We start from the raw sequence: 14930 nt of genomic DNA, 5'->3' as shown, positions 1-14930 counted from the left end.
TTATAGGGCCAGTGAAGGGCTCACCATGTGATGTCAATCATCGTAGTGCAGCCAATGGGAATGCGTTGTCCTGATGTTTGGGGGGGGTTGCAGTAGTGGAACGTGGGAGCGTTGCTGGAGTTCTGCTGATTAAATCGGTTGGTTGGTGGTTTTCGGGCAGGCTGCGGCCCACAGTGGCCTGTTTTCCAGAGGGCTATTTCCACGAAACCCGGATAAGGGATTAAGTCGGGCTTTCCAGGTTATCCTGGAGGAATTTAGCTCCGACTTGGTTGCACGAAAGCAGGTTGAATTAAACCCGGCCAAGTAACCATGGCGATTTATTCTTTGAACCTAGCCTGCTCCAGACCAGGCTGAAAGCTAGGCTAAGATTAATCCTGCAGCCTCATGTGTTAAATCAGCTGCAGCTTTGACCGGGGCAGTGTTAAGGCGGGGGGGGGGGCTAGACGAGCTTGTCTAATTGTAAACTGACTAAATTGTGATGAGGGCGATTTATAAAGTCCCATTCACCGGTGCTTCTTCCTGCACCATGATGTCCACTTCTGAACCACGTGTTGGATGAAGAAGCGCTGATATTAAGACGTGCTTTCAGACGTGAGAGGGTGTTCTGGGACAGATCCGACCCTTTAGCTGTTCCCCAAGAGTACCTCCACCAGAGGTATAGATTTTCTGTAGATGGAATCCGTTATTTGTGCAGACTGCTGGGTCTGAAGCCTGCTCTCACCATCCCACAGATGGACTGTGTGGCACTGCGCTTTTTTGCAAGCGGCATGTTTTATATGCCGTGGGAGATGCCGAAACTGTAAATAAAGGCACTATTTGCCGTACCGTCCGAAGTGTGTGTTTGGCCCTGAAGTCCTTGGCGCACATCTTCATTACCTTCACTGGCCACAGAAGCATGTGTTCCACCAAAGAGGATTTCCACAGTCCGTACACATGCAACATCCTCTATTAAGGCACTTAGCAGCCTGCAAAATGGGTTTATATTTTATCTTGTTGCCACGATCTTTGCTGTCCAGTCATGTTTGTTCTGTATGAACATTAATTGTAGAAAGATATTTAGAATTAGACACAGCATAAATATTTGTTTATATAGTTTTAAAACGTATCCTCGCATTGTGGATAAGGATTTAAAATTAGGCTTCGTTTTTTGGATACATTTCCAGAGGAGGTTTAATTCCTTCTGCTCAGTTTTGAAACAATCATATTAAAGCAATTAAAACAGAGTGTACAACTTTCCTAGTAAGTGCATCAGTGAATCTGTGATCGATAGCGTGGTCTACTTAAGAAAGCCGTGGACGTGCACTTATTCGAGATATGTTTACCTGGATCGACTTGGCGCCTCCTTCTCAGCGCGACTCGGCAAACGTGCAACCGATTAAGCCGCAACGAGCAGGTCAAAGCCAAGCGGCCTTTAATCACATAGCGTCTCTCGGTTACGTATGTAACCTTCGTTCCCTGAAGGGAACGAGACGCTGCGTAAAAACGCTATGGGAACGCCCCTTAATAACCATTCACTTGCTGCGGCTCTGTTATACGCCTGGTCCGACGTCAGGAACGGAGGACCGGGTGCCACAAAGGAAGAGAGATGCCCCAAAGGCAGACGGGAAGACCTGTGGAAACATAGCAGGACCTCCAGTACTGAACCCACCGGGCAGTTAACTGGGTCCGTAGTTGTTTCTACAGCAGGTGGCACCATCTACCGGCATACGCCCTCCTAGTGGCGGGGCTCTGGAGTAGGAGGTGGTCTCTACGACCTCAGTCGAGAGACCGGACCTTAAAGGGCGGGCCCCCTCAAGGGCCACGCCCATAGCTTCCAAAGCTCCGGGCGGGGGTGAACTATGGACCCTGACGCCTGAGACAGCAGGTCCGACCTGATGGGGATCTCCACCGGGGGGCCTGCGAGAAGCCATATTAGGTCCGCAAACCATATTCGGGCCGGCCAGAACGGAGCTACTACCAGTAGGCTGAGAGATCGCCCCTAAAACGGGCCCTTGGGCTAGAAACCCAGGGTGCCTCCATATGACCAAGGCCCTCAGGCAGCGCCGAGTGACTTTGATCAGGCGGCGCTGGTTCCCCCTTGGGGAGAATCCCTTGGTCTTAAGCCACCACTGCAACGGTCTCAAGTGTAACAGGCAGCGAGGGATCACATTGGATGCCGCTTCCAGGAGACCTAATAGTTTCTGAAACTGTTTCACAGTGAGTGGCTGGCCTAGCCTAGCCTGTGACTTTGATCAGGCGGCGCTGGTTCCCCCTTGGGGAGAATCCCTTGGTCTTAAGCCACCACTGCAACGGTCTCAAGTGTAACAGGCAGCGAGGGATCACATTGGATGCCGCTTCCAGGAGACCTAATAGTTTCTGAAACTGTTTCACAGTGAGTGGCTGGCCTAGCCTAGCCTGCTGAACAGCAGAGAGGATCGAAACTACCCGAGCGGGAGACAGGTGTGCCCGCATCGTGGTCAAATCCCAAATTACGCCCAGGAAAGTGGTCCTACTTGCTGGGGACAGCACGCTTTTCCTGGTGTTGAGTCTCAGCCCCAGACGGTTGATGTGAGCGAGCACAACATCACGGTGTTGGTCCGCCAGGCGCTCGGAGGGCGCTAAAATCAACCAGTCGTCCAAGTAGTTCAAAATACGGATGCCCTGGAGACGCAATGGCGCCAGAGCTGCATCCATGCATTTTGTGAACGTACGGGGCGAGAGGGCTAGGCCAAAAGGAAGGACCTTGTATTGGTAAGCTTTATCCTCAAAAGCGAACCTCAGGAACTTCCTGTGTCGAGGGAGGATGGGAATATGAAAGCAAGCGTCCTGGAGATCCACCGTGACAAACCAGTCCTCGGACCTGATTTGTGCCGCAATCTGTTTGAGAGTGAGCATTCTGAAGCTCAACTTCGCAACAGCATGGTTCAAACGGCGGAGATACAGAATCGGACGCAAACACCCATTCTTCTTTGGAACGATGAAGTACCGGCTATAGTAGCCTGACTCTCTGTCTGGGGGGAAAACTCGTTCTACGGCTCCCTTCCGCAGCAGGGTCTGTACTTCTTGTTCCAACACCAGAGCCTGCTGGGGGTCTACCACCGTGGGTAGTACGCCCCGAAATCGAGGCGGCCGCCACCTAAACTGGATGGCGTAGCCGACATCGATTGTGTGCAGGACCCATTGAGATACGTTGGGGAGGGCTCGCCACTCACCCAAAAAGTTTCTCAGGGGCTCCGGCCCCTCGGGGCCGGTCTCTGGAAGTCCTGGGTCTACAGACACCGCGCCCTGTAACAGTGTACTGGCAGGGAAGCGCTGATGTAGTAGAGCCGGCACCCTCCTTAGAGGGGGCGAGCGGCCCTCGGGCTCACGCTCGCTGGACCCGGTCGTGCACCGAAGCGGCGGCGGGAACAACGGACCGACTCCCTTACGGTGTCAGGGCCTATTGGACGAAGTCCTCCCCGCGACGGCGGTCCTCAGACCAGTCCGGCCGCGAGAGAACCTCCTCCGAGCGTGCCGTGCTGCGGCCCGGCCATGACGGGGGGGTGCGCGCAGCGCGACGCTCTCCTGCTGCACCAGGTGGTGAGAGCTCGTAGCCGGGGCCGCCCTCGACGTGGCGTCGTCGGGGAACGAAGGAATCGAGCGCCTCCGCCTGCCATCCTGCAGTCCGGAGTGGCTCAGCCAAAGGTGCTGCTCCGTAGCCACCATGGCTGCCAAGGAGCGGCCGACGGACTTCGCCGTCTCTTTGGTGGCTCGCAACGCGAGGTCAGCCATGTGCCTCAGCGCACGCACTGCCTTCGGCTCCATCCCCTCGGCCACGTCGGCCAGCAGCTCTGCCTGATACGCCTGGATAAGCGCCATCGTATGCAGGCAGCACGCCGCTTGCCCCGCCGCAGAGTAATCCCTGCCCACCAGAACCGAGGTGGTCCTCGAAGGCTTGGTGGGCAGTACCGGTGTCCTCAACGACACGTCCGCGGGGGAGACATGGCTCGCCAGGGCCCCCTCCGCGGCCGGAATCCTTCCGTAGCCATGTCGCTTAGCCTCATCTAAAGACGAGTACAATGCCGTATGCGGGTTGTACACACGAGCAGACACTGGCCTACTCCAGGACGCCGACACCTCAGTGTGGACGTCTGGGAAGAATGGCAGGCACCGGCGTGGAGGCACTCTGCAGGAAGGTAAAAACCGCTCCTGCAGTTTACCAGGAGCAGACGGCTGCTGCTCACCCGCCGGCCAGCTGATATGTAATCTGTCAGCGGCTCGGGTGAGGACCTCCAGCAATTCTTTTGCGGCAGCGGGGGAATGAGTCGCCTCGGCGTCAGCCTCCGCTGCCTCTACGCTCACCACGTCCAGCTCCTCGGAGCCGGAAAAGCGTGAGAGCGGCGTCTTACTAGAAATTAATTTGTATTAGTTATATAAAATGAGGTATTCATGTTAGTGTATTAAGAGAATTTTGCACAGGAGAAAAAGTAAATGAGAATAACAATAAAAACCTTTACCGACTGAGTACTATTTCAGTACTTAAAATTAAGTAGACGTTCTTCATTACAAATTTACTAATTAAAAATGTAGAGAGTTGAAGCACCTTAAAAGCAAACACTTTTTCTCCAATTTTGATTATTCCTTTAAAAGCATCATGACTCAGCTTGAATCCGAGGAAGGAAACAAACGTCACCAGCAGATGACGCTCCAGTAAGAGGCGAAGCTACACGGAGGGGCGGAGCTTCCACGTCACTCTCCAGAAATGAAAAGTTAAGTTGGTCAGAGAGGCAGACGCGCTGCAGTGAAGACAAGTCTCCGTGTTTCTGAGAGAAAAGTCAAAGTGACGTCATCAGGTGTTCCTCAGCAACACAGCAGAGTCTCTTGAGAACACAGGTGAGTACAGCTGGTCACATTTACACCTTCAACAAGCAGGAAGAACACACAACTTGTAAGTTCCTCTGTGTTCACTTCCTACTTGATAGAATGTTAACAATAAAAGCCTGTGTGTTTATCCACAGTCCCACGATACAGTAACTCAGTGTAACAGCTTCAAACTGTCCCAGGACTTCAGTCACTTGGAGCTGAATCTCTGTGCTTTAAACTTTAGTCTCTCTCTGTTTCCTGATCCCTTCCTCTGTTTCCTCTTGCTGCGTCACGTTAAACGTGTTCAACAGGTACCTGCTGGAGGCTTTTAGTGTGAGTCATCTAAATGAGATGCTACATGTTTGTCACCAAGTAATTATAATTATCTATATTTCTTCTCTTCCACAACATGTGTAGACATGGCTTCTGCAAACTATGGTCCATCTGAAGATCAGTTCCTGTGCTCCATCTGTCTGGATGTGTTCACTGATCCAGTCACCACACCATGTGGACACAACTTCTGCATGAACTGCATCAATGAACACTGGAACACCAGCAACCAGAACCTGTGTCCAATGTGTAAGAAGGACTTCACCACCAGACCTGATTTGAGGGTCAACACCTTCATCTCTGAGATGGTTGTTCAGTTCAGACAGTCCACTCAGCAGAAAGCCAGCAGCAGCAGCTCAGAGCAACAAGAGTCCAAACCAGGAGAAGTTCCCTGTGACGTCTGCACTGGAACCAAAGTGAAGGCCCTCAAGTCCTGCCTGGTGTGTCTGGTCTCCTACTGTGAGACTCACCTGGAGCCTCATCTGACTATGTCAGGTCTGAAGAGACATCAGCTGATGGACCCTGTGGAGAACCTGGAAGGCAGGATGTGTACGAAGCACGATAAACCTCTGGAGCTGTTCTGTAAGAGCGACCAGACGTGTGTCTGCATGCTCTGCACTGTTTTAGACCACAAGATGCATGATGTTGTTCCTCTGGAAGAAGAATATGAAGAAAAGAAGGTCCAGCTGAAGAAGACAGAGGCTGAAATTCAGCAGATGATCAAGAAGAGAAGACTGAAGATTCAGGAGATCAAACACTCGGTGGACCTCAGTGAGAAAGATGCAGGCAGAGAGAAAGCAGAAGGTGTTCAGGTCTTCAGTGATCTAATGGAATCTGTTAGAAGAGGCTTGAAGGAACTCCTCAAAACAATAGAAAAGAAGCAGGAAACCACAAAGAAACAGGCTGAAGCTTTCATCAGAGAGCTGGACCAGGAAATCTCTGAGCTGATGAAGAGGAGCGCTGAGGTGGAGCAGCTCTCTCTCTCTGAAGACCACCTCCATCTTCTCCAGTCCTTAAAAATCCATCAGCTACCACCCACCAAGGACTGGACAGAGGTCAGTATTTGTCCTTCATATGAGTGGACTGTGGAGAGAGCTGTGTCTCATCTGGAGGAGACACTCAGTGAAAAGATGAAGAAGGTGTTTGCTGAGCTGAAGATGGTCCAGATGTTTGCAGTGGATGTGACTCTTGATCCTGAGACAGGAAACTCATCCTGTCTGATGATGGGAAACAAGTGAAACATGGTGATGTGAAGAAGAATCTCCCAAACAACCCAAAGAGATTTTCTAGTTGGTTCTGTGTTTTAACAAAGCAGAGTTTCTCTTCAGGCAGATTCTACTTTGAGGTTCAGGTTGAAGGAAAGACTGAGTGGTATTTAGGAGTGATCAGAGAGTCTGTCACCAGAAAAGCATTCAGCTCATGGAGTCCTCAGAATGGTTACTGGATTCTATGTTTGGAAAACGGAAATGAATACAAAGCTCTTGATGATCCTCCAGTTGTTCTCTCTGTGAAGTCTGGTCTTCAGAAGGTGGGGGTGTTTGTGGACTATGAGGAGGGTTTGGTCTCCTTTTATGACGTAGAAGCTGCAGCTCTCATCTTCTCCTTCACTGGCTGCTCCTTCACTGAGAAACTCTTCCCGTACTTCTGTCCTGGTCATAATTACAAAGGTAGAAACTCTGCTCCTCTGATCATCTCTCCTGTCGGAGTGAACTAATCATTCTCTTTGATGTGATGATTTTATTAATTAAAGGGAAATAAATGTACATTTTTTTGTATAAATACTGTATCTTTTCTCTTATCTTCATGACACCTTATGGAGAATATCTATTTCAAACTTTTGAATCCAAACTTTTTTTATTTTCACTAAATATCTAAAGCTGAAGTTTGACTTTGAGTACCGTATTTTCGCGACTATAAGGCGCACTTAAAATCCTTTTTTTTTCTAAAAAAACGACGCGTGCGCCTTATAATCCGGAGCGCCATATATATGGATCAATTGGTTGATCCATACTGGTTAACGAGGATCCATTGGAGGGAAAGTCTGGTGCCAGCAGCCGCGGTAATTCCAGCTCCAACAGCGTATTGTAACGGACTGTGTTTTCATGTTCTGGAGCGGCGTTGCACTTTACAGAGTTTTGGGATGGTCAGTGAAGGGCGCACAATGTGACGTCACTCATCTTGGTGCCACCTATGGGGACGCGGGGATTGTTGTTGTTTTGGAGAGCGATGGTGTGTTTTTGTTCGGCGCAGGCTACGGCCGACAGTAGCCTGTTTCTCGACAATAAAACCAGAAGATAAGCACATTGTCCAGAGATTCATTAGCGAGAGTCGCTACAGTACATTAAAGCTCGTAGTTGGATGTCGGGATCGAGCTGACGGTCCACCGTCTGTTCCAGCGCTGCCTCTCGGTGCACAAAAGCATTTACCAAGAATGTTTTCATTAATCAAGAACGAAAGTTGGAGGTTCAGAGATATTGTTAATATCCACAATAACGTTTGAACAACGTTACCATGGGAGTGAAGAGTTTTCAGAACGCTTAATAACGTTTGATTCAGCACAGCCCGATCTAGTGGATGCACAACGCAGCCCCAGTCAAACCTTTTACTGCAGGGACGTTCTCTAATGCAGCGGAGTGTCAGTGTTTTTCCGGCTCCCCCCCCCCCCTTGACCGATCGAATTGGGTCGCGGCTCGTCATTAAGTGGTAAAGGTGGGTCCCGGAGCCAGACAAGTTGAGAACCACTGTTCTATTCTAGGCGCCTTATAATCCGGTGCGCCCTATATATGAAAATAATTCTAAAATCGGCGATTCATTGAAGGTGCGCCTTATAGTCGCGAAAATACGGTAAATTAGCAAAACAAATCATATCTGTTGTCTATTTTCTTTCCATCATGTTCACAGGATACACTTTGTTATTGTTACACTGCATTAAAGATCAATGGACAAAATTAATTCATATACAAATGTTCTTTTAATGAGAAAAGTTACTTTGGCTCATTTTGATTTGTGAATATTTGTAATAAGATTTAAAAATAAAAATAAGTGTTCAAGAAGAAACCTTTGTTGTTAATCAAGTTACTTTTGCCTCGTAAATAACTTTGCTCACTGAACACAAATTACCGGTTTACACATGAGTTATATTTATTAATCTCAGTTCATACAAATACATGTTTATTCGTTAAAAACATCTTGTTTAATGTTCAAAATACAATTACTAATGCAGGATAGACTCTTAATACCCAACGTGGAGGAACCAGAAGGACTCGTGGGGTCCACACGGAGGACAAAGAGACGTGTCCCCTACCTGGCTGATGCTGGGCAGTTTGGTGAGCAGCATCTGGAAGACGGGTGGAGGCAGAGTCTGCTGCAGCACCTGCAGCAGCTGCTGAAGCTGACCACACACGGCGATGGCGTTGGTCAGGTGGTCCACGCCTTTCTGGTGGTCTCCTGAGGAGCACAAGGACGCGAGGTGAAGACGCTTGTCGAACCTCATTCTTGAGCAGGATTGGTCAAGTAGAGGAGCGAGACAGAAGCAATCGATCCCAGCACTTCGCTCCTGTAGCGCGTCTAGAAGCTGTTGTTCAAGGTGCCAACTTACTAACGTTGTATTAAACTGTTAGATAACAATGTAGCCTTCACTGCTTCATTTATTTTGCAGCACTGAGAACCGCAAACAAACCAGTTTCAGGAGCACGTCTGAATTGAAGCATACAGTTTGTACAAAGACATCCAACACATTGGACAGGGGGCCTTCAGCGTTGCAGTTGAACCTCCGGGACCAGAACACCAGGCTGACGATGACCACACGGTCCAGTCCAGTCAACTCCAACCTCCATGTGGACCTGCAGCAACTTAGTGTAATGTGAGATACAATGAGGTTCATGTTGACATTGTCCCATGTGGAAAAGTAAGGTCATAGTAAAAATAAAATGACTGAATTAATTTACACCTGTACTGGGTCCTGCTGGGCCTCGTGTTCATGGAGACTCCACAGTTGCATCCAGACTTTTTTATTTTCACTAAATATCTAAAGCTGAAGTTTGACTTTAAGTAAATTATCAAAACAAATCATATCTGATGTCTAATACCTGTCCATTCTGTTCACAGGATACACTTTGTGTTATTGTTGTACTGCTTTAAAGATCAATGGACAAAGGGAATTAATAATAAGATGCATATGTTCTTTCGGTGTGAAAAGTGGTTTGAATAATTAAAAATCACTTTGGCCGATTTTGTTTTGTGAATATTTGTAAGAAGACTTAAAAACAAAGATTGTTATTTTGATTTTGAAAATAGAGAAATCCACATTTTGTCAATACGGGTGGGTCTTGGGCATGGAGGGAGGACTCAGACACGGAGTGTTGATGAAAATAAAAAGGACTTTAATAGTCAAAAGTCAAAATCACTCCAACCAAAAGAGGGCGAGATAGAGGAGACAACAATAAAGACAAAAAAAACAGGGACCTGGACTTGAGAACAACAAAAAACTTACTTGACATGACACGTAACCTCGACGCGCAATGACGCCACAAAAGACAAGAGACTCACAGGGCTTAAATACACAAGGGAGGTGCAGGTGATCGAACACAGGTGGAAACTATCATTGACACGGCAGACAATCACAGGGGAAGACAGGACAAGGCAGTGAAGTTACCCAGGAACACAAGAGAAATTAAACTACAAAATAAAACAGGAAGCAGACCCAAACCGTGACACATTTGTTGATGAATAAGTTACTTTGGCCTCATAAATAACTTGAGAATCAAACACTGAACAGAAATAACTGCACATAAGTTATATTCATAATATTCCTAACAAGGGGAGATGAAATCCAGCGCTCCGATTGGTTGAGAGTGAGTCACGAGGGGTACATTATTGAACGATAATGTACAGTTCCTGTTCACATTGACCCCATTGTTCCATATCACTGCGCACTCAACGTAACAGCTTAGATTTTGCGCGACCGTTGACATTTTAGCTTTTAGCTCGGTGACGTTCGCCAGAAATCCCCTGGAAATCCCCCAAATGATTGTTTTGAGACAATGCGAGCTTTCGGAACCGGACAATTAAGGTGGACGTCATGATGGTGCGGTACCCAATGCTGTTTATATGCACATACTATTTTTCCTCTAGACTGATGAAATGTGATACAAAACCTTTGCCAGCTTCACAGCGAGCAACTCACGGTTACCAAGATCATAATTCTGCTCCGCCGGTGAAAGTTTTCTGGACAGGAAGGCCGGACCACCCCCACACCGTCGTTAGAGGCATCCACCTTCTTGCGGTTATCAGGTGTAGGCCACCGAGCCACAGCGCTGACTTTAGCCGGATCCATTTGTATCTTTCAGGGGCTATGACGAAACCCAGAAAAGACACAACATTAGCATGAAATTCACTTTTCTCTGCTTTGACATAAAGCGGGCGGACATGGCAAACATGAGTGTCTCGGCCAGGGGAGAAAATCAAGATGTCATCTAGATAGACAAATAGAAAAAGGGTTAAGAAATTCCCTAAACACGTTGTTTATCAATGCCTGAAATACCGCTGGGTTAGAATCTGATGAATCTGATTCGATAGGAGATTCACCTGGGTTGTCATGGCGGCCTTGAAGTCCTCCTGGCCGCTTGCCAGCTCTTTCACTGCATGTTGAAGGGCGGACAACTGATCCTTCTGTTGATTAAGGCGGGTGCTTTGGGAGCAAATGGCTGCCTCTAGGTGGTCTGAGTCGGCTGGGTTCATGCTGGCCAGTTTGTTCTGTCACGACCGGACAATGGTCCTGAACCCAAATGCACTACTCGCCCGACGAGGTTCACCAAAAAATCTTTATGGTGAAAATGTTCTGTGTCTCATTTGAGTTTTATTATTTATAATATCAATATTGGAATTGATCCTTTCTTCATTCGTTTTGGGTTTCCAATGTTGGGTCACTTGCATTAATGATTTCAAGTCGATTGAATCAATGTTCGTTCAGCTTCTTCTTCAGGAATCGAACATTTTTTGCCAAAATGTGTTAGATATTTGACATTTGAGATGTTCATGTGCAGAACATCGGACAGAAAGACAAGGAGACAATGGACAACAAGACAAATAACTTTGGCTTGTTCGAATTCCAATTTAACTCTACAGTATGAAATCAAATAGAAGCCTATGGGCTATGGTTTATATAGAATACAAATAATAAATGGGACATAAAGGAAATTTAAAAAAAAGTCATAATAATAAACATAATCATACTCTACACAACTGTGTTGTGAGTGTGTGTGAAAGCGACAAGTGGAACGTGACGGGAATGACTATTCTTTTAAAAGTTAAAGTTAACCTTGTCTCTGCATCCTGTTCATGTTTGACTCCTCCACCAATCAGAATGAATCAGAAGGAGGAAACAAACGTCACCAGCAGATGACGCTCCAGTAAGAGGCGGGGCTACACGGAGGGGCGGAGCTTCCACGTCACTCTCCAGAAACGAAAGTTAAGTTGGTCAGAGAGGCAGACGCGCTGCAGTGAAGACAAGTCTCCGTGTTTCTGAGAGAAAAGTCAAAGTGACGTCATCAGGTGTTCCTCAGCAACACAGCAGAGTCTCTTGAGAACACAGGTGAGTACAGCTGGTCACATTTACACCTTCAACAAGCAGGAAGAACACACAACTCGTAAGTTCCTCTCTGTTCACCAGAAGTGTCAAGAAACCAAGTACAAATACGTCGTAACGTTACATTACATCTTCATGCAAATATCTGTACTTTCTACTTCTTACATTTTAAAAACCGCCTCGTTACTCCTATTTCATTTTGACTTGTTTTCCGGTTTGTCGTCGTTCAAAATCACACAAAAAACCGATCCGAATAAATCTCGCAGTCGATTGAGTGAATTTGATTGTGGTTGGATGAGAAGTGTAAACATTTACCATCCAGACTCCCTATTGGTTTATCAGCGATGCGCCTCAGATGACGCAAATCAGACATGAACCCGCCTCCTCCTCATGCAAAGCCCATATCACGTTAAATGAGTATCTTCATGACGACGTGGACATGTTTTTCTCACTTTTTTTAAAAATCTGACACCACACAGCGACCGAACGCTGGCAGATTACCCCCCCCCCCCCCCAGCCGATGAGTTCAGAAACTTTAGTCTCTCTCTGTTTCCTGGTCCCTTCCTCTGTTTCCTCTTGCTGCGTCACGTTAAACGTGTTCAACAGGAACCTGCTGGAGGCTTTTAGTGTCAATCATCTAAATGAGATGCTACATGTTTGTCACCAAGTAAGCAGAGCGTTGTTAGCGTGCTGCTCTTTATTCACAGCATGTGGACACGTTCTGGGCTGTTCTACAAGAATAGTGACCATGAAGACACAGGATTTTACCCAATGTTACACGCTACAATCCCACTGCTTTCAAATGACAACACATTATAATTATATATATTTCTTCTCTTCCACAACATGTGTAGACATGGCTTCTGCAAACTATGGTCCATCTGAAGATCAGTTCCTGTGCTCCATCTGTCTGGATGTGTTCACTGATCCAGTCTCCACATCATGTGGACACAACTTCTGCATGAACTGCATCAATGAACACTGGAACACCAGCGACCAGAACCTGTGTCCAATGTGTAAGAAGGACTTCACCACCAGACCTGTTTTGAGGGTCAACACAATGTTCTCTGAGATGGTTGTTCAGTTCAGACAGTCCACTCAGCAGAAAGCCAGCAGCAGCAGCTCAGAGCAACAAGAGTCCAAACCAGGAGAAGTTCCCTGTGACGTCTGCACTGGAACCAAAGTGAAGGCCCTCAAGTCCTGCCTGGTGTGTCTGGCCTCCTACTGTGAGACTCACCTGGAGCCTCATCTGACAGCTTCACGCCTGAAGAGACATCAGCTGATGGACCCTGTGGAGAACCTGGAAGGCAGGATGTGTACGAAGCACGATAAACCTCTGGAGCTGTTCTGTAAGAGCGACCAGACGTGTGTCTGCATGCTCTGCACTGTTTTAGACCACAAGATGCATGATGTTGTTCCTCTGAAAGAAGAATATGAAGAAAAGAAGGTCGAGCTGAAGAAGACAGAGACTGAAATTCAGCAGATGATCCAGAAGAGAAGACTGAAGATTCAGGAGATCAAACACTCGGTGGACCTCAGTGAGGAAGATGCAGGCAGAGAGAAAGCAGAAGGTGTTCAGGTCTTCACTGATCTGATGGAGTCTGTTGGAAGAGGCTTGAAGGAGCTCCTCAAAACAATAGAAGAGAAGCAGGAAACCACAAAGAAACAGGCTGAAGCTTTCATCAGAGAGCTGGACCAGGAAATCTCTGAGCTGATGAAGAGGAGCGCTGAGGTGGAGCAGCTCTCTCTCTCTGAAGACCACCTCCATCTTCTCCAGTCCTTAAACATCCATCAGCCACCACCCACCAAGGACTGGACAGAGGTCAGTGTTTGTCCTTCATATGAGGGGACTGTGGTGAGAGCTGTGTCTCAGCTGAAGGAGACACTCAGTGAAAAGATGAAGAAGTGGTTTACTGAGCTGAAGAGGGTCCAGATGTTTGCAGTGGATGTGACTCTTGATCCTGAAACAGCTTATCCTTATCTCATCCTGTCTGATGATGGGAAACAAGTGAAACTTGGTAATGTGAAGAAGAATCTCCCAAACAACCCAAAGAGATTTTATAATGGGTTTTGTGTTTTAACAAAGCAGAGTTTCTCTTCAGGCAGATTTTACTTTGAGGTTCAGGTTGAAGGAAAGACTCAGTGGTATTTAGGAGTGATCAGAGAGTCTGTCAACAGGGAGGGAAACACCTCACTGAGTCCTCAGACTGGTTACTGGGTTACATGTTTGCTTAATGGAAATATATACAAAGCTCTTGATGATCCTCCAGTTGATCTCTCTGTGAAGTCTGGTCCTCAGAAGGTGGGGGTGTTAGTGGACTATGATGAGGGTGTGGTCTCCTTTTATGACGTAGAAGCTGCAGCTCTCATCTACTCCTTCACTGGCTGCTCCTTCACTGAGAAACTCTTCCCGTTCTTTGATCCTGGTCATAATTACAAAGGTAGAAACTCTGCTCCTCTGATCATCTCTCCTGTCAAAGTAAAAGTGATGATTTCATTAATTAAAGGGAATAAATGTACATTTTTTGTATGAATACTGTTTGTTTTTCTATTATTTTCATGATCCTTATGGAGAATTTCTATTTCAACCTTTTGAATCCAGACTTTTTTATTTTCACTAAATATCCAAAGCTGAAACTTTGACTTTAAATGAATTAGAAAAACAAATCATATCTGATGTCTATCATATTGTCATATTATATTTTTCATTATGTCCACAGGATACACTTTGTTATTGTTAAACTGCATAAAAGGTCAATGGACAAAGTGAGTTAATAATATAGAATCAAATGTTTCTTGGTGAGAAAAGTGGTTTGAATAATTAAAGACCACTTTGTGAATATTTGTAAGATGACTTAAAACAAAGATTGTTTAATTTGATTTTGTTGATGAACAAGTTACTTTTGCCTTATAAATAACTTGAGAATCAAACACTGCTCTCGTCGGGGCTCTTACTTTGTCAGCTTGGAATCGTTTGTGCCGACAAAACTGTCTTTGTTTGTTCTCCAAAAGTTCTGCTTCCTTAACGTTTCAATTTCATAACAACATCCAAGGGAGTAAAAGTTCTCTTTAATTCTTTGAATCTTCAGACTCGCCAAATGAGTCCTGGTTTCTTTGCTGGTCAGACTCCTGTCGTCTCTCGTTCAGATTGTCCAAGCATTTCGAGATGTTCATTGATGGGGCTCTAGTTGGT

General features: G+C 46.6%; 1 protein-coding gene across 1 annotated transcript; it reads left to right on the top strand.

Annotated features, from left to right (window-relative positions):
• The first annotated feature begins 4721 nt into the window (after positions 1-4721).
• On the top strand, positions 4722-14930 carry LOC119217949 (uncharacterized). The gene is given in 4 exon segments (XM_062564392.1): positions 4722-4851; positions 5239-6351; positions 6354-6863; positions 12592-14930. Coding segments are annotated over 3 exon segments (3300 nt in total). The 5' UTR covers positions 4722-4851; positions 5239-5240; the 3' UTR covers positions 14271-14930.

This window comes from Pungitius pungitius, chromosome 9 (assembly GCF_949316345.1).
Source record: "Pungitius pungitius chromosome 9, fPunPun2.1, whole genome shotgun sequence".
Classification (NCBI taxonomy): domain Eukaryota; kingdom Metazoa; phylum Chordata; class Actinopteri; order Perciformes; family Gasterosteidae; genus Pungitius; species Pungitius pungitius.
The sequence above is the reverse complement of the archived record's forward strand: the minus strand, read 5'-3'. Positions and strand labels throughout refer to the sequence as shown.